Source organism: Sceloporus occidentalis, unplaced genomic scaffold, assembly GCF_023333645.1.
Source record: "Sceloporus occidentalis isolate IW3139 unplaced genomic scaffold, rSceOcc1.0.p SCAF_3, whole genome shotgun sequence".
NCBI classification, from domain to species: Eukaryota; Metazoa; Chordata; class Lepidosauria; order Squamata; family Phrynosomatidae; genus Sceloporus; species Sceloporus occidentalis.
The window spans coordinates 19,188,269-19,208,768 of record NW_028316983.1 but is presented as its reverse complement, the minus strand read 5'-3'; the positions used below and the strand labels follow the sequence as shown (position 1 = coordinate 19,208,768).

General features: G+C 42.6%; 1 protein-coding gene across 4 annotated transcripts in view; it reads right to left on the bottom strand.

The window, feature by feature from the left end:
• Positions 1 to 19,844, bottom strand: part of LOC149315623 (bone morphogenetic protein 7-like) — a 121,868-nt gene extending 102,024 nt beyond the window's left edge. For 3 of the 4 annotated variants that reach the window (XM_089513769.1, XM_089513771.1, XM_089513772.1), the window contains exon 1: positions 19,469 to 19,841. In XM_089513769.1, the coding sequence (XP_089369895.1) occupies positions 19,469 to 19,775 (307 nt within the window). In that variant the 5' untranslated portion in view covers positions 19,776 to 19,841. Of the gene's footprint in view, positions 1 to 19,468 lie in introns of all 4 variants that reach the window. The other variant, XM_089513773.1, reaches the window with a different exon arrangement.
• Positions 19,845 to 20,500: the final 656 nt, after the last annotated feature.

Genomic DNA, 20,500 nt, shown 5'->3' with positions numbered 1-20,500 from the left:
ACTAAAGATGGCTCCTTTACCTTTAATGGTTGTGCAGAAGTGAGAATTTTCAACTGGTGCTGCTTCTCAGACAACCAGGTAACAAGCAACACTTGCTGAAATTCCCTCTTCTTTACAACCATTAAAGGGCCCTCTTCTGGTTTCAATTTGTTCACAAATGTAGTACATGTGAAGAAGCAGAATTCTTTGACATTCAGAAATCAAGAGAATCCAACTTTATTGTAGTCTTTATTCCTATTTAAAAGCAACGTCCAATGCTTACAAGTGTTACATTTTTTAGATTGCAAATTCCTCAGCCAGTATGATCCCTGGGAACTGCAATTCCCCCCCCCCCCAATAGTTTGGATCATACTCTGTATCTTTTCTCTTGGAACAACAGTAACACTGTAACTTCTTTCCAACATCAAAGAAGAGGCGGATACACCAGTGGGCTTGCAATCCCAAATTCACTTCATTTGTCACAGACCACCTAATAGCCACACTCTTAAGCAGGTTAGGTGAGAGCTTAAGTAGCATTTTAAGTAGGCCAAGCAGTTTGAACTGCATCCCAAAGAGCCCAGTTTTAAAACGTCCTGAGGTGGAAAGCTGGGAAAAAAGAGGATTTATATAAAACTGAACTAATTTCATACAGATTCTCCCACAAATCCTTATACATCTCTGGATCTGATTTTTGGAGCATATATTTCCCGTTTATGTTCTGTCCCATTCTCACCTTTCCACCCACAACTTTGTTGAAAAACTTCACACCACTTCAGTTGTGGATACATTACATGTGGATAGTTTTACACTTCACAAGTGCCCAGAGACCATCTCCCATCCCCAGGATCATGATAAGAACTTTAAGAAAATACCCTTTTTCAACTAACCTCCTCCCCAAATTTCTCAGCCAGCATGACCGCTAGGCATGCAGACTAAGGGATTTGAGGAGGAGCAATTCAAAGAAGTAACATCTGGCCCTCCTGAAATTCTTACAGCTTGCTGAATTCTCTCTAGTCCTGTCTACATATTAAGTAAGGTTGCAAGATGGAAAACTGGAGCCTGTGCTTGTAATGGTTGTAAAGAAGAGGGAATTTCAGCAGGTGTTGCTTGTTGCCTGGCAAATAACACCTGCTGAAATTCCCTCTTCCACAAAACCGTTAAAGCTACAGGAGCCTTCTCCAGTTTTCAGTTTAACAACCATAAATCAGTTTTAATAATAATAATAATAATAATAATTTTTATTTATATACCACTTTTCCAAAGATCAAAGCTGTTTACATAGAGTTTAAAACCACATCATAAAATAGCTAAAACCAAGAGCACTAAATGCAATATACAATCTAAAACAATCATTCAATCAATCAATAGGGTGAGGTAGAGAGTCAATGGGATCAGAGTACACGACTTCATTTTCCAGGGGGGAAGGCTTGACAGAAAAGGAAGGTTTTAAGCCTCTTTTTAAATGTTTCCAGGGGGGTGATAAGACAGAGCTTGTCGGGAAGACTATTCCAGATTTGTGGGGCCACTACTAAGAAGGCCATCTGGGAAGTAATAACATATTTAGAAGGTGGAATTTCCAACAAGTTCTTCCCGGTTGTTCTGAGTGTGCGGGGCGGATTATATGGGGATATGCGGTCCCTCAAGTAACTTGGGCCCAAGCCATGTTTTAGCCATCTAAAGTCACAAAGCATGGAGATGGGCATGCTCTATCCATGCCTGCTGCCCTAGCCTAGAACTCTTTTCTTCCACGGGTTTTAAAGCATAAAATCTTCTAACAAAGCTTGACTAGGATCTTTTATCCAAGTTGTGTATCCATAAGTGGATTTAGGTATGTGGGAATTAGAATTGGTCAGTTTGGTAACATCCATATCCAGTAGAGGGCTACTGTTACATTACTACATACTTTTACTATTGAAATGTTTTACTATTTTTACTATTAAAATGTTTAGTAATACTTTACTATTAATAATAATAATTTGTTTTATTTATATACCGCTATTCCAAAGATCATAGCGGTGAACAGCAAGTAAGCTAATTAGCAAGTAAGCTAATTTGCCCCCAACAGTCTGGGTACTCATTTTAGCGACCTCGGAAGGATGCAAGCCTGAGTCGAGTTTGGGCCCTTTTGCTGGTCTTGAACTCGCAACCTTGTGGTTTTGAGTGAATGGCTGCAGTACAGGCATTTAACCACTGCGCCACCAGGGCTCCATTACTATTGAGCATCTTTGCTGGTGTCCTAATATGCATCTTCTCAATTCATTAACAGGTATTCTTAGCATCTCTGCTATTTAACTAAGTAAAGTTATATCAAGTAAAAGGTGATATAAGATTCCAATGCTCCTTTGCTCCTGAGCAAAATAAGTAAAAAGCAGTGTTGCTTGAAAAATGTCGATTTTTGATACTACAGATACCAAAATTCTCCGGCTGATATGTCCACTGGCTCAGGGATTCTGGGAATTGTCATCCTAAAAAGTAAAGATTCCAAGCTCTGATCAGAAGACAGTTTTGTTTTTATAGCTACAAATGTTTTAGGCTTTCATTTTAATAATAGTAAATGTACCCTATCTTTTACCATTATTAAAATGAGAGCCTAAAACCGATTCCCAGCTCGGCCGTGAAACCCACTAGGTGACCTTGAGCAAGTCACATGCTCTCAGCCTCAGGGGAAGGCAATGGCAAACCTCCTCTGAACAAATCTTGCCAAGAAAATCCCATGATAGATTCACCTTAGAGTTGCCATAAATCGGAAAGCACACATAAGACTTGAAGGCACACAACAATGAAAGTACCTTTCAGGTTATCCTTACTATCATTACTGATGTTATTAGAGGAATAACTCATTTTTAACACTGATATTATTTTCCCTTGAGTCTTGAGCTGGATTAAAAATCTCACTATATATTACACATTTTTAAAAAGAGGCCCTGGGTGGAGTAAAAACCTCTCTCTCTATAAGACATATTTTAAAAGCCTTAATATATATATATATTGAACTAATGTACATGTTTTTTAAAAATAGCAGAGAGACTTAAAAGGAGCTCTATTTACCCTGCTGTATGGACCACATCATGTGGTCCTGGACAGGCTAGTTCAGGGCCAAGATTTAATCTGCTTTGCTTCAAGTGGGAAATACGCAAAGATCAAATAAGTTCAAATGTAGGTCAAATATCCTTCAAAAATTCTTTTGATTTATACAAGCAGGGAAATGAGGTTTAAGAAGTGTGATTATGAAAGGGTTACTACAAACACAGCTGCACTCGTACACTTATATCTGAAGCTTTCCAAAGTGGGGGGTGAGTTACAGAAAGCGGGAAAAGAGGGGGGGGAGAGAGAGAAACTTTGCGACATCTATATTAACCTTTGGCTGTACACCAAGGAAGGCCTGTAGCGAGATGGAATGCAAAGCAGCCTTTCCAATTTTTAACACAAGCCAGGTTACAGCTGCAAATGCCTACCCCCCTCCCGCCCATTGCATTCACTTTGCAAAGTAACTCCCAAAGGGCAGATCTCCCCCCACCACCCTGACTTCTTTTCTTTTAAACTATGAGCAAATGAAGACTCTCATGCCAGACTGCTAAAAACCTGTTATCAAGAGGGGCAAAGAGATAGATATGGTTTTCCTGATTCTGAACACTTGTTCGGGGGGAAGGGGGGGGGATGGAGGAGAGGAAGAGGTAGGATGGTGGGATACAAAATCATATATAGACACACACATATATACACACACATGCAAAGCCAGATGGTATGAAGTAAACTGAAACTCACAGGCTCCTTAGCATCTTCGTTTAAATGAACCCAAAGCTACTTTTGCACACACTTTCCAAGAATGACTAATTTTGCCTATTTTTTCCTCTCTCCCCTTTCTCTCTCTCTCTCTCTTTCCTTAGATTGTCAAGCAGCTAACCAGAATTTTAGAGCTGTCAATGAGGCAAGCAGGATTGACAGCATTTTTCGCTCAGACTGGGCCCCAGAGCAAAAAAAAAAAGGGGGGGGGGGAGGAAACAAAAACAATACAGGCCCAGTCTTACCAGCAAGTATTTTCAGTAAGGAGCCTGAGCAGGTGGGAGGGCATCCCCAGCTCTCCTTTTTATAGAAGATCTGTGCAATTTAAGTCCATGGAAATTACAGGGCTACCCGGCCAGGGAAGTGGGGCAACACACAGTGGCTTCCATTTTGATCCTTTCTCAGTCCAGACAGAGTTGAATTTGCCAAAACAAAACTCAAAACTAAAGGGACAGAAATGGTTGGTGCAAGCAGGCTCAGATGGGAAACAATGAAGTTAGACTTCCATATCCACTGATTCTTTCTACATAGATTCGACCATCCACAGTTTTAAAATATTAAAAAAAAACACACATAAATTCCGTAAAGAAAATCTTCATTTTGTTATTTTATATATGAGACACAATTTTACTATATCATTGTATTTAATGGGACTAAAGCATCCACAGATTCCAGTATCCACAAGAGATCCTGGAACCAAATCCCAGTAGATACCAAGGGTCCACTATGTCAAAGCAATATTTTGATTGTTCTGATGCAGAAGTCACCACTGGAGGGTAGCGTAAGGACCCTCTCATTTGCATTTATTTATTTCTAAAGTATTATGAACATATTAGTATTATGAAATACTAAAAATGAATGCATGAAAGATAAAATCATTCAGCTTCCTTGAAAACAAACCTGAATTTGTTACTAGATGAGTGCCAAATATCTCACAGAAACCTGTACAGCTGGAGGTGATGAAGTTTCTTTGGAATTGAACAGGGGCAATGCAATAAGGGTCATGCTACTGCTGATAGGTGGAACAAGTGTAATTAACCAAACCCAATTCAGCCCCATTTGTAGGCATGTGTGTGCACAAATATACACGCTCATATTTACACTCTCTTTCCCTCACTTAAACACACACAGAGGGGCAGCTGATGGTTTCTATGTCTATGGAGTTGTGGATCTATCTTGAGTTTTACTGTGAACTTTAACACTGCTAAACCAATTTGGGGGCAGAGAACACATCTCTTGGTCAGTGCCTTCAAATTTCAGACTAAACCCTTAAAAGGAGTCAGCAACCCACTGTGCACACACAAACCCTTGCCAACTGTAGTGAGGCTTTGAAAAAGTGACAGGATTGTAGGTTTTTCACTTTGGGGAGCACTGGGTTAGCCCTTCCCTTCTCATGAATCCTTTCTTCCCTAGTAATTCGAGTGTTTGTTCTCTTTTCTTGTAGATCACTTTTCCATTACATGGCACTAGGGCTGCCAGGCTGAATACCAAACAAGGCTCCTGTAGTTTTTAATAGTTAACAGATCCTAGAGAAGGAAGAAGTAAAATTCTGCCAGACAGAACTATGCTGCCTCTTCACACTCACCTTACTCAGGCCCATCTTTCAGATGAAGCATCTATTTCCAACATGGTCATTTAACAGCTGGAGGAGAGAAGTATCCAAATAACCAGACTCTGTTGGCACACAGAAATGCACAGCCACCTTGATTGATGTGATTCCCAAACTCTGGTCCTCCAGTTGTTTTGGACTTCAGGTCCCAGAAACCTCATCTTGGTCTGGGATTATGGGAGCTGAAGTCCAAAACACCTGGAAAGCCAAAGTTTGGGAATCAATGAGATTCTAGGGCAATGTCCCTTATGTAGGTATGCAGGAACAGCCCCCGTTGATTAACAAAGTATAAGCATAACAGTTTCCCATAGTACTAAGTCTCTTAGTATTAAGAACTAAGAACTGTGTCATGAGTCTCATTAATGACTAGGGTTTGCTCAATAAATAATCTCTAAACCAGGAATGGCAGTTTTACAGCCCTCCAGATCTGCAACTTGAAACGTTCTTTGTTATTGGCTTTGCTGGTTGATACTGCTGGAAGATGCAAATTAACAATACCTGAAGGGTGATACTGATTCTCTGCTCTAAATAAATAATAAATTTAATCCTCAGTTTACACCCAAAAAAATTAATCTTGCATAGGTGTGCCCCAGTGGTGTAGTGGGGGGGAGGGTGGTTGTTATTGTATCAAGTCATTTCCAATTTATGACGACCCTAAGGTGAACCTATCACAGCTTTGTCTGGGGCTGAGAGGGTGTGACTCGCCCAAGGTCATCCAGAGGGCTTCTATGGCTGAGCAAGGAACTGAACGCTGGGCTGTATTCTGCAGAGCAGAAATAATATAGTTTGGCATCATTTTAACTGCCATGGTTTATCTGATATGCTTGAGAAGTGTTTTGGATTTTGGTTTTTTGGGGATTTTGGCATATTACCATATATGTAACGCGATGGGACTAAACTCTAAATACAAAATTCATTTATGTTTCATATACATTATATGTACATATCTGGAAAGTAATTTTATGTACAATATTTTTAATCATTTTGTACATGAAGCAAAGTTTGTGTACACTGAACCATCAAAAAGTAAGTGTGTCACTATCTCAGCCACCCATGTGAACAACCTTGGGTCTGGGAGTGTTTTAGATTTCAGAATTCTGGATGGGGGAAACTCAGCCATTACTGTATAAGTAGAAGGAAAACTTTCCATGCATGATTGTATGTTGCAGGATCCACCTGTAGTGCAACCATAAGCTACATGTGAAAATTCATTTTCAGCTTTGAAATATGTGCTGGCACCATACAAGTATTCAGTGCTTCATCAAAGAAAAGCAAATTTAGTAATCTGGGCTTTTGAGGAAAAATACATTTGAAGGAATTTTAGGTGCACAGTTTCTGTGCATGTTTGTGGAGAAGTCATGGTTCACAATATAAAGCACATAACAGCTGCATATCCAAATGAGGGCCACCAAAATGGTGAAGGGCCTCGAAACCATGCCCTATGAGGAACGACTTAGGGAGCTGGAGATGTTTAGCCTGGAACAGAGACCATTAAGAGGTAATATGATAGCCCTGTTTAAGTATATAAAGGGATGTCACATTGAGGATGGAGCAAGCTTGTTTTCTGTTGCTCCAAAGAACAGGAACCAGAACAAAGGATACAAGCTACTAGAAAAGAGATTCCAGCTCAACATTAGGAGGAACTTCCAGACAGTAAGAACTGTTCAACAGTGGAACACACTCCCTCAGAGTGTGGTGGGGTCTCCTTCTTTGGGAGCTGGATTGCCATCTGTCAGGGATGTTTTGATGGTATATTCCTGTATGACAGGGAGTTGAACTGAATGGCCCGTGTGGTCTCTACCAACTTTATGATTCTATGAACTATCGAGCACCAATGGGCCTGTAAGCAATGGTGTTTCCTTCCCTGTCACCCACCTCTTCCTCTTTGCTACAAGTCCTAGGTTTGCAGAAGTATGAAGATATGGGGCCTATGTGATATAGTGGTTACAATGATGGATCCAGATTCAAATACTCAAACAAGTGGCCCCAAAGACAGTGCTGAATGTGGTCTAGCTACCCTCTCTCAGTTATTATAATCTTCCAAAGGTTTTGTGAGGATACAATGGGAGTAGGGATCAGAGGGTCATGTAGGGCACTTTGAGGTATGTGGGGGAGGGCAAAGTAAGACATAAAATAAGTGGAGTCCTTATGCGCACTATGTATTCAGTGTTCCATGAATACATGGATTCAGTACTATGAATTCAGTGTTCCATGAGCATAGAAGGAGCAGGATCTAATGCAGACTGAAGGCTGAAATCTTCACTCCAAGAGCATTATTACACCACAGACTTAAGCTGGTTTAACAACAATTTGTCTTTGGCAGGGAATCAATGGCAGGTGAGTAGAAAAAGAGATACAATGATGCCTTCTCCCCGCCAAGTCTTTTCTGCCATACTTAACCACCAAAAGTTTGGAAAGTTAGCCAAAATTAATTGGTTTCAAGAATGATCAGTCAGCTGCAAAAGTTAATTCATTGTTATTAATGTTAGTAGTAAAAAATGTGTTTTGTTAATTGTGCCTTTTGAAATAGAAAACATGGGAAGATTGCAAACCAGACTTCCTGTTCCAAGTAAAACCTTGAGAGTCTGCACACCAGAAGTACAGATTCAGGCCAAACCTTCCCAGTCTACACACCAGAGATCTTGTTCCATGCAAAATCTTCCAGAGCTGCAAACCAGAACTTATTTCATTGCAAAATGTTCCCAACTACTTATCTCCAACCTCCAATTACACACTGAAGATAAGGACAGGAAAATAAAGAAATACTGAGTTATGCCAAAAGAATTATGAGAATGGGCTTTGTTAAGTTAACAGCAAAATGTAAAGTTGTTTCCTCTCCTTTTAAAAAAACTCAAATTAACGCATTATATTAATCTATTATTCTGAAGATCTGCTCACATAAAGCCCTTCTAGCTGCTCCATCTAGAGCTGTGACAGCCTGGGGACGCAGGGGACAGAAAAATTCAGAATAAATGTTTTCACTGTGGTTTCTTTCCCACAAGTTGAGGTTTTTATTGGGGGGGGGGGGGGTGAAAAATGATTTTAGAATATTTTCTTTTAAAATGATGAAGGAAATGTTTAAGACAAAGTGTTCACATTTTTACTGCCCCAAAACCATATTTTAAGACTATACATTGACCCCATTGACTATACACTATCAGATCATTACATTTTCTGGTCTTGGGTTGAATCCACACTGCAGAAATAATCCAGTTTTGCACTCCTTTAACTGCCAAGGCTCAGTGCTATGGAATTCTGGGGTCTCTGACAGAGAAGACTAAATGTCTCACAAAATCACAATTCCCAGTATTCCATAGGACGGAGCCATACCAGTTAAAGTGGTGCCAGCTTGGATTTCTGCAGTGTGGATGCAGCCTTGGTTTCCATTTCTCTGTTCTTTATGATAATTATGTTGTGTGTCCTTGCCACTACAGAAAACTAGTGGAGAACTGTTTTTAAAAAATTATGTTGTTTTTTATGGTTTCTGTTTTTATTCTGTCTTTTTTCCTCTACTCCTCATAAAGTGACAGATGCAACAAACAGTAAAAATATTTTTCTGAATAAACTGTACTGTTGCTATACCCATCATGACAACTTTATGCCAAATCAAGTAAGATATAATAAATTTTATGTTCCTAAAAGTGACTTTCAACCTATAATGGCTGCTAATATTGCATTCTTCAATTGTTCTGAAAATATCCATTTTTTCCTTAAAAGAAATAGGAGATACACCATTTTTTCCACATGACTTAAGCAGCTTTAATAATTTAAGGTGGCTTCAAAATCTGCAGAAATTTTACATCTATAGCCCCAATCTAGCAATGAGCAGAATCCCACCCATATCACTTGGTCTCCATGTGAAGAGTCAGTAAACTTCTGAGTCCAAGGAGAAGGCTATTCTTCTCATACCTTGCCCTTAAGTTGCCTAAAGGCACCTGATGGACCACAATTCAGAGAGCTGCCCAAGACATTGCTATCTGAAGCAAAGAATGGTGCTCATCCATTTACCGAAAAGTATCCAAACTGGGAGTAGAATAATTTATTCTTCAACATTGCTGAGAGAACAGCTTTGGCAATTACCTGTAACTAGTTACTGGTTTATAGGTAACAGGAGTGTCATGAAACCACAGTTCAACTGTTCAACATGTTGTTTTACTGATGTAGCATGTAATAGCATAACACTGGTGTAACATGTAATCACCAGTAATTTTCAACCTTTTTAAAAAGGGCCTTTTTGAAACATTTTGGCAAGAATTTGGCAAGTTATATGCCTCTCCCTTGTTGAACATAATTGGCTTATTTTCCTCTCAAAAAGTAGGGGGGGGGGGAATAATAGAAAAGGAAAGACCATTAAACACGTTTTTTTTTTCTTCAAACTTCCAATGAGTAAAAGGAACAGATCAGGGTTTTTTTAACACTGTAATGTGCAATGAGAACAAATTACTTTTTAAGAATAGCTTTCCAAAATCTGCTTAGGCACGGTAAAATGCACCGGACTTCATCTTCTAAAAATCCTGCAGTTATCTCCCTCTCCTCAATACCTTCTGCCTGAGGCAGCTATCTCACTCTGATCTCCCTAGTAGTAGGACTTACCCTTATTACTTAAAAAATAGGCTTGCCCAGAGCCAGACACAAAGAAAAAATAAAGGTGGGATTGGCCAATTTACTTACCTTCCAGAAAACATTCAAGTCCTACCTAGAACCCCTTTCTTTCCACAAACATCTGTTCACTCTGTTGTACCATCCCTTGACCAAAATAAAATAAATAAAAATAAAAATGAGATATCTTATGTTTTTCAACCAAGTGTCCAGATCACCCATAGCTTTCCATTAATCCCACAATATAAATTCTACCTCACCACTGCAGACTAACCAACTTCTGCTTCAAGAGATCACTGGAGGCTAAATCACTGGAGTAGAAGCCACAGACTGCTGACCGGTTATTAGCAACCTATTAGAGTCACCATGGACTCTTTGACTTGCATTTACTGTCCCCCCCCCAAAAAAAAAAAAATGCAAGCTAGTGCAAAGCACTGCATTGGTACTGGTTTGGAGTGTTGGGGATTGTGTGTGTGCATGCATGCCTTCATGTCACCTGCTGACTTATGGCAATCCCATGTTCAACAACAAATAAATTGCTATTTGTGCCCTTTCCCAATCGCCCAAGTGGTAGAGTCACAGCCATCATTATACACTCAAAAGGAAAAAAGTAATATGTATTGCATTTTATTATTTTGTTTCCTCTAATGATGGATGATTCAACAACTTCCTACACTAAAATGAAGAGCTACACATGTGGGAACTGTTTAGTGTTGTGAGAGGGCAGGATCTCTCAACAGGAAAGTCTCAGCACCTCGATCAAATTAATTTCCCAGGATTCTTTGGGAGAAGCCATCATAGCTGAACAGAGAAAACAGCAGAGGTTTGCAGTGCTGAAAAGCACTTGGCATGGCTTTATCCATTACAAGGAAGCATGCAATTTCTTAAAGGTAGCCAAAGAAGGGAGCACTTGTGTCTCTCCTCTGCAGCTATCCTTGGTGGCCTTTCACATTAGACAGTCATAGCACTATGGGCCCAAACAGAAAGGCCAAAATTAAGCTGCTCCGGGGCACTTTGGAGGTATGCCGTTTAATGCTGTATGCTACCTAAAAGGCCGGAAGCTGCACCAAAGCCTCACTCCAGTCCTAAGGACTGGCGTACAGCTTTAGCGCAGCTTCTGGCCTCGTAAGATGTGTGTGCCATTTAAACAGCATACTTCCAAAGTGACCCAAAGCAGCTTTATTTTGACCTATCTGTTCGGGCCCAAAGATTCCACTTTAACTGCCATGGCAACTTCCTATGGAATCCTTTGTAGTCTGATCGAGCTCTCTGGCTGAGAATGCTAAATACACCTCCCTACCTGTAAGGATTCCATAGGATATTGCTTCTGTAGTTAAAATGGAATCATAACACTTAAACTGTCTAGTGTGAAAAGTCCCCAGGAGAAAAGAATGGTCAAGGGAACAGCTGGAAGGCTGCCCTGGCAGGAGGGTTGCTACTTTTACTACCTCAGGTAGTTTTCTCATTCCCCCAAAGCGAACCAGTCCTGTTCACAAGGTAGTCATGTCCTCAGAAGGTCTCCCTTCATAGGTTAACGCATAAGCATGAAAAGTTTTTTTTAAGTATCACTCACTCCTTTTTGCCTTTCATTGTTGTTGTCTTTTTGCATCTTACAAAGGCACTCTGTTTCTTTTCATAAAGGATCATTTGTTTCAATTCCAAAATCTTTTAGATCTTTTCGCCATCCCTGCAGAGCACACCCAACTAGCACCTCCCTGAAAAACTCATTCTCCTGTTCCCAACAGCCAGGCATACAAAGGGGAGAACAACACCTGATAGGAAACTACCTGCAAATCAATTAATTTGTATTCATCTGTTGCAATTCTTGTGGTTTGCATTTATGATTTTCTGCACTTTATTAATTCAGTTTTTTGAAAAACAAACAAGTCCCTGCAAAAGTTCCTTGTTGCTAAATGACACTTTCTCATTACAATGTATTTTCTAGAGTTAATAACACTTCCTTGCTGCATTTGTTTGACTTATGTAACAAAACCCTACCTGGGAAATATAATGCCCACATGGGTATCACTTACAGAACCAAGGCACACAGTTTAATACCGGCTGCAATTTTAAAAGTTCACTATAGAAAGCCTTCATTTTAAGGTGGGGCATTCACCCCACAATAGATCTTTCCATTTTCACCCTCAATTGACATCTGTATGTCCAAAAGCAGGTGCTGTACTTGACTATAGAGTCTGGTTAGCAACCAATCTAATTCATTAAGAAGTCTATAAACAAGCCAGCCTTTGTGCCATGAAGATGAAAGAAAAGCAGCTATAATGGGATGAAAGGTGTGCGCAAGGATGAAGAAAGCTATTATGGATCTATGTCGTTTCTTAAACTCGTCCTGGCATGCACTGTTGACAAGGGAACAAAACCATACAGACAAAACTCTCAGAAGTGCCTTGTTGATAATAGTTCCACCTGTCTACGTAAAAACTATTGGATCTTGCCTATCAACTTACAAATGACTGCCCATGCTAACAGCAGGCAAGTACAATGGAAGCATGACTTCTTAAAGAATACAATTAAACATAATAGCTTTTCCTAATCCAAGCCATGGAAGGAGGAAGGGTTAAACATTCTCCAATGAAACAAACCCTGCACCGCAAAAGCTAGCACATCAGGAGAAAAATTTCAGCCTATCACCTGCACCTGACAGATTGTTTCTCTATGTTCAAGGAATTTTTCCATTGAAACACACTACCTATGAAAATTTGACCAATTCCTTGTATATACTGGCCATATGTAGGGAGTGTGACCCAATACAATAGAAATGCATAACAATCTCAAGACTAATCCAAAAGAACTTTTCTGCAATTATAATAATAGTGTCATTGGGAATCTAGCCAAGCATATGTTAGCAATGGAAGGAATATTATTAAAATATTACCGTTAACAAATAAAAATGGGACCTGGTTCATGGTATATGTGCTTATCTTGATTGCTCTTCTTTAGAGGCAGATGACTCTCCAAGAGCAATACAGCTAGTGGGACAAGGGCATTTTATTGTTTCAATAAATCTGTGAAAGCTTATTCACACATACATACCATCACCACTTAATGGTACAGTCACAAAGCAGGGAACATATATATGTGAACCACTTCAAAGATTGCATAGACTGACTACCTGTAACATACAGATGCTGCTCCATTTTTATTTCACATGCATATATGCCACATGTATAAACAGCTGCAATCTAGTTCCCATGGCTATCGGTGTAGCAATAATGTACTTTGGTCTGTGAAATGTACCACAATCTTAGATTTCAATGTGTGTCAGGCATTATGCATGAGGGAAAAGAAGGTAAGCCAATCCCACCAGGCCTCCCCTAAAGGAACTGAGCCCTTCCCAGAAGGCATCTGGCTCCATCCTGGCCTCTGAGGGGAAGAGAAGAGAGGCCAATCCCATCAGGCCTCCTCAATGCCATAGGACCTATCCTTAAGAAACTGTAGATGTCACTCCAGTCCATCTGCCTTGGTACAGGCCTCAGAGGCGGAGAAGAAATGCTGGACTTGATCCCCTTCCCCACCACCATTCCCTTCTCCTTTTGTGTCATGTCTTTTTAGATTGTAAGCCTGAGGGCAGGGAACCATCTAATTAAAAGATTGTATGTACAGTGCTGTGTAAATTTACAGCGCTATATAAATAAAGCTTAATAATAATAATAATAATAATAATAATAATAATAATAATAATAATATGGGCATGTCCCTGCATAAACCCCATGAAATAATGGGCTTGGTCCAGTAGGCACAGAATCCTTAATAAAGAGGTGGTGTGTGTATACAAAGTTTTGCTTTAAAAAGAAAAAGAAAGAAGTGGAGCTGTGGAACAGGAATATAGATCTTGGTTCAGGTAGTGGAACTTAGTATTTTGACTTAAGTAGTGGAACTAAAGTTAATGGCCAAGATCTGACATTGCCCAGTATAGTGTAAGAGTTCTGCAGGTGGAGCTCCTCTACAGCTCCCTGCTCAATACTCACAGGACCCATGGTTTTGCCACAATAGACCTCCTAAGTGACTATTCCATGGTTGATGGAGAATGGGGTGCAGGGGAAGAGAATCTGAGAAGTATCTGGCTATGACCAAGAGCCACACACAAACTGATACTATCTTATACCTGGATCTCAGCAAACAATGTCACCTGTTTGTCTCTGGCTTTGGGACACAGCCATCCAGATGTTTCTCCAAATCCTCTGCTCTTCCTAAGCAAGGATATAGCTGGCAGGGGGTACCACACCACAATGATGACTTCTGGAAAGCTTTGGTCATTGCAAAGGATGGAAAAGAATACCTACTTCCACAACAACAAAAGATATACACAAGCTTAAAGTTGACTTTATATATGTCACTAACAGGATCCCAGTCAAGTAAGCAGGAGGGAACAGGGGGGCAAGTTCTTTGTAATGGCATTATGTACTATTTTTGTATTATATTTTAGAATTTTAAAGTTCTTCATTTTACAACTACCAGGCTCCCTGTGTCAGAGGCATTTCAAGAGAAGGTTATGGGAGACAATATTTTTCTGAATCCTACATTTTGGGAGTGAAAAGACTTGTAGGACACTTTTTACAATCAATTATTCTTTGCTGAAACATGGAGCATAGGGAGGGATAGGATCCAATTTTGGGTGTGTTTGTATTGTGGCTGAGTTTTTTAAAATCCTTGCTTTAAAAAATGGAAAATCCAACCTATGCTTTTAAGCAGTTTTGTTGTGGTTTAGCCAGTTGAGGGTTGATTTTCACACCCCACGAGTGAAATTTAGAGGATCTAGGAGTTTTAGAGGTGTCATGGAAGAATTGCAAGACTACAAAAAGAGGTTCTGGGATGCACTATTCCAGGTGTAAAAAGTTAGCCCCATAGAAACCAAGTACACGTGCACTCAGTGGCACCAATCCTTTCATCTCTTAAAGACGATTGAAGGATGAATCTGGAAACCTGGCTCATGCATAAATTAAGTCCTACATAGAGTGGCAAGCTATTTATTGCTAGTTAACTGGCTAACCAGAACCCTGTACAAACAAAGCAAAATAACCATTGTGCCAATTCTGGGCTCAGAATGAAATTTTGAATCAACACACACATGCACACGATTTTCCATCAATGCATTTGTTTCCTCATCCAATATCAGTTTTTTAAAGTCGCACTTGGAAGTGATGCATTTTTGTCCTTAAACCCTTTACAGTTTAGTGACTGGAGTCTTCCAAAACCACCTTTTGGTAAATATCATTCCTAACTGGCCATTAGGTCACTCAAAATATGCAGTTCATATTGCAGTAGTGAACATAAGCCAGGCTATTATGGTTTTAAATTGTTTTTAGATTGTAATTTTAGACATTTTGTTGTTGAAATACTGTTGTAATCCTGCTTTGATCCATCGGGAGAGGAGGGGAAATAGAAATAAAACTTATTATTATTATTATTATTATCACTTGTACTATCACTTCATATTCAATGGGTGTGTCTCTTCAGGCTTCTTAAGAACCCCTTCTGATCTGGACCAAACTGCAATGGGGGAAAGGGGATTGGTTTTCAAGCTTCCTCTCTTTTCTGAACTTCTCTTCGGATTTGGTCTGGATTCATAGACATCCAATCTGTACATGTGGTGGTTCCAGGGGCACATGTGACACAGTCTAAAAACAGATACAGAGAAACTAGTACCTATAATTATATATTTAAAATAGAATGTTTGCCCCTGAGAGTGCTCTCTGCATGCATCCAGCCAAGTTTATGCAGACCCATAGCAAACAAAGAGAAATCCCCATTGGACGATGGTATCCCATTAAAAAGGCTCAGCCAACTGCAAGCGGAGAAGTGACAAGTTTCATCTCATTTGCATAAACCCATCCACATGTGCTGACCAAAAGAGCACAGGCTGGCAACCCAGACTCAGCTCATTAGAGAAGGGTCGCAAATGAGGATTTGCTGGAAGTACCTCTCTGGGGTTGTTAAGAGCACAATCCCACAACCCACTTATTACAGAATTCCCCTCCTGATCCAAGTAAGATGCCTCTACAGTCCAGAGGCTTGTGAACGGCTGTCTGAGAAAAGTGGCTCTTTCGAGCTGCTTAAATTCTGCCTCTGTTGTGTCTCTTCGGGGGAGTGGGGGAGTCTCCTTTCACCAGCTGCTGCTTCAAAACTGCAATTATTCAAATGATCTCTAAGCCACTTCATTTGTTACACGTTGCAGGCTGTTGCCATTCACGTACCCAAGTCTGAACTGGTTTTGTATGGAGAAGCAAGGGAGAACAAATGAAAGGAATCCCCAAAGGGATGTAACTACTCCACTATGGGAGCCAGCCTGGACTAAGAACCATCTCTGAGACCAGGGTTCAAATCCCAGCTCATCCACAGAAACCCAATAGGTCAGGGGTAGGCAACCTACGGCCCGCGGGCCGGATGCGGCCCGGCAAGGCCTTGGGACTGGCCCTAGCCCAGTCCTGCCGCCGATTGCCGCCAGAGCCTTTGGCCTCTCGCATGAGGGCATGGGGCCTTTGGCCTATCAGGAGGAGGCGGGCAAGGGGGGCAATTGTCTATAGAAGCCTCAGAAACATGCATTTATATTAACATTTTTTTAAAAATCAGCAAATTTTTTTGCGTGTCCTCCATTTTTTATAAAAGTGTCCTCCAATTGAAAATTTTGTCCTACATTTGTCCTGGTTTATTTATTAAAAAAATTATTTAATTATTTATTTTTTGGCTTCGGCCCCCCAGTTGTCTGAGGGACAGCAACCTGGGCCCCGGCTCAAAAAGGTTGCCTACCCCTGCAATAGGTGATGCTGGGTTAAGTCATGCAGTCAGCAACAGCAAACCTCATCTGAATAAACCTTGCCAAGAAACTCTTAGGACATGGTCACCACAGGCTGGGATCAACTTAAAGGGACAAAGATGCCTGTCAGGGCATTCAGCAAGCAGTGGAGGGAGAGGGAGATTGAGTGGGATGAGAAATAACTTCTAACTTACTGCATAACAAACATATCTGAACAAGTTCCTGAGCACATCCATAAGATCACACTAATTTGGATTCATTAAGTTAGGATAAACAATATCACATAGCTCATCACCACAGCTGCCAACACAGTTAAGAACCTTCTCTAATTCTTAAGATCTCTTGAGGCAGAGCTGCTGCTCTCTCTGTTTCACTGTATGTTATAGGGTCTCTTTTCCAGGTGAAATGAGCCTATGGTACCATCATACTTCAACCTAAGAACCTGGAAGAAGATTAACCATCCATTAAGAAGCCAAGCCCTCCCTCCAGTCCATCTCCCTTGGTCCAGGCCTCAGAGGTAGGGAAGAACTGCTGGACCTCATCCTCTTCCCCACCACCACTCCCTTCTCCTTTTGTGTCGTGTCTTTTTAGATTGTAAGCCTGAGGGCAGGAAACCGTCTAATTAAAAAGATTGTATGTACAGCGCTGTTTAAATTTACAGCGCTTTATAAACAAAGGTTAAGAAGAAGAAAAAGAAGAAGAAGAAGAAGAAACACTACTTTTCCGCACATTATAAATAGTTAGAAGACTCCTGCTGTTCTGCACCATCGTGGTTTTATTACCTGCAGGCTCTAACCTGCAAGCTCTTAAAAGAGCAGCAAAATAATACATTATCCACTTCATTTTTAATCCATACTCACTGAAGAAGGCTTCAGACAAATATGACCAGTTGTTGCAAGTATGAACCCCAGTGGAACATAGTTGCCAAAGCTTAATTGCTCTGGTTTTGGAATAGACATAAATTATGATGCATCCCGCTCATATTTATTCATACATGAGAGCAATAGTGCTGACTTCCACATTAGCATGCATAGGACCAAAGCCTTAAATTGATGATATTAATGTCCACTCTGCAGGGTCTGAAAGGGAGGTTGGGGACAGCAATAGTCAAGAGCTTTGGCTCCTGAAAAATTTCACAGGTAGCTGTCTTTTAGACACGTGCTCATAAGGAAAGGCATATACTTAAAGATTGCTCAGCACTGACAGACTGGCTGCTAAATTAATGATTCTCACACTGAGGGACAGCTTCATTCTTAAGCATGAAACATGCCCAAGAGAAGATGCCAAGTTACAGAGAGGGATAAGATCCAAAAACAGGTGAATCTTATCCTTCTGATACCATTCAAGACACGTGGATACAGCACAATCCTCAGTGATTCACCCTGGATTTGCATTGGTGACAGAACTACTCGCTCACCTGACTTGTCCTAACACCAGTTTGAAAATTCACTGATCCATTTGAAAGGTGGTGTCAGAAGAGCCAGAAATGTCATATCCAAGTGTCTTTCCAAAATGTCAGTGCTGATGAGGCCCTTGATCTACAGATATTTGTACACAACACAAATGTATGGCACACACATAGGGACACCATGCTATGGACCGGGCGCACACTGCTGTCCAGGTGGTTGGCACTGGGTTCAGAAAAGTAAAACAATTTTAGAATGGTGAGTCCAAGCATTTGAAGCACTTTGTATCAAACCTTCCCTGCAAGAGGCTGCACCACACCCACAACTAGAGAGTCCCAAAGGTGTTTAAAGATGGGTGTTTGTTTTGAAAGCAGGGCTTGCGCCTCCTGGGTGAAGTGGCAGAGCCTCAGTGCTGGCGCAGAACAGGAGGGAAGCTAAGGATGTTATCAGACAAGGGAAACTGGAAGTATACTCCAATGGCAATCCAAACGCAATCATGAGTTTAACGTTATGGCATGATAGACCACCACACACAGCTTTGGGCAATGGGAAGTCAGTCCGAAGGGAATTCAAATTCACGTAAATGTGCTGAACTAGTGAATTCATGCGAATGAGTTCTGGCCCCACTTTCTTTTCATTCGAGATTAAGAGGAATTCCTCCCCTGTGGTAAACTCCTAAGAAATAATCAAGAGATTTCAGAATTCATCATACCCGGCCACTTTGTGTCAAGCACACAAAAAGGGCCCTGGGCAAAGCCTCCTCCCCTGGGCCTCTCGGGGGCCATCTTAATGCCCGGGGGGGGGGCTGCCAGGACTGCCCCCCTCACCTGGCAAACCTTCCCACTTGGACCCCAAGGCAGGCCTCCACCTCAGGAAACCCCACAGAGTCCGGGGTCCCAGTCGTTCGCCTGCTCCGGGTGCCAAATCTGGGCATCAGCCCCAAGTCATGGCAAGGTTTGCCCTGAAGGTCCCAAACACCTGTCAGAGCCCGGGAAGGCTTTATGAAGAAGGCCCGCCCGCCCTTCCTCCCGCCAAAGGCCCCGGGGAGGGCAGAGGGGAGCTCTTCCCGACGTCTTTGGGTGCCCCGGCTTCCCTTGAGGCTCTCCTCCCCCCAAAGAGACAGACTCCTTGAAAGGGACTTTACCCCAAAGGAAGACTTTTCTTGCCAAAGAGAGGCATCCTTTCCCTCCCAAGAGACCCTTTTAGCGCCAAAGAGAGCGAGACTCATCGCTTGAAATCCTCTTTTCCTGCCCCTGAGGTGCCCAAGACTCGCCCTCTTCCCCAGAGCCTGGCCCCCGGGCGAGAGAGAGAGAGACTGACCCATGTTGACGAAGCTCATGACCATGTCTGCCTGGGTGAGGAAGGCGCTGTCCTGGAGGCTGGCCAGGGGGGGCCCCTGGGTGCTGAAGAGGGCCTTGTAGGGGTAGGAGTAGCCTCCCTCCAGCCCCCGCGGGCCCTGGGCGCCCAGGCTGGCCCCTCCGGCGGCGGCCGCCTCCTCCTCGCCGGCCATGGCGTTGTAGAGGTCCAGCATGAACATGGGCGCCGAGGCGCTGTGCTTGCCGCCGGGCTGCAGATGGGGCCGGGGCCGGTGGGGCAAGCCCAGGATGGAGAGGATCTCCCGCTGCATCTCCCGGCGCTCCTGGCTCCGCAGCCGCCGCTGGATGAAGCTCGAGTGCACCTCGTTCTCCCCCGGGAAGTCGGCCCCGGAGAGGCCCGGCAGCAGCAGCATCAGCAGCATCAGCAGGGCAAGGGGGGCCCCCGGCAGCCCCATGGCCTTCCCGGGCGACGGGCGAGAGAGAGAGAGAAGAGAGAGCCGGCAAGGAGCCCTTCCTTCCTTCCTTCCTTCCTTCTGCTCAGGCCCCCCGCCGGCTGCCCTCCGGAGCCCAGCCCCAGGCCAGCATGGCAGGAAGGCAGCCGAGGGAGGGCTCAGGGCCAGCCGGGCATCCCAGCAGCAAAGGCGCCCTCCTTCCCCTCCGACGCAGCTTTCGAACTGGGGCCCCGCGCGAAGCGGACGGCGGAGGGACTGCCGCCGGCAGCCAGAGGGCGGGGCTGGCTGGGGCTGGCTTGCCTTCTTTCTTCTTCTCCCTCCCTCTTCCCAAAAGGGCCCCAAAGGCTGGCTGCCTCCACACTGCAGAAAGAGCCCGCTTTGGCCCCGCTTTTAACTCTTTGGCTGGCTCCAGGCTATGGAATTCTGGGAGTTGGCTGTGGTCCCGTGCCTTCCTCTCTTACACTTAGCAGCGCCCCCCCCGAAGCGAGTTTGGTTCCGAAGAGGGCTGCCCTGGCCTCCTCTGAGGCTGAGAGAGTGTGACTCAAGGCCCGAGGGGGGCTTCCGTGGCCAAGCTGGGACTCGGA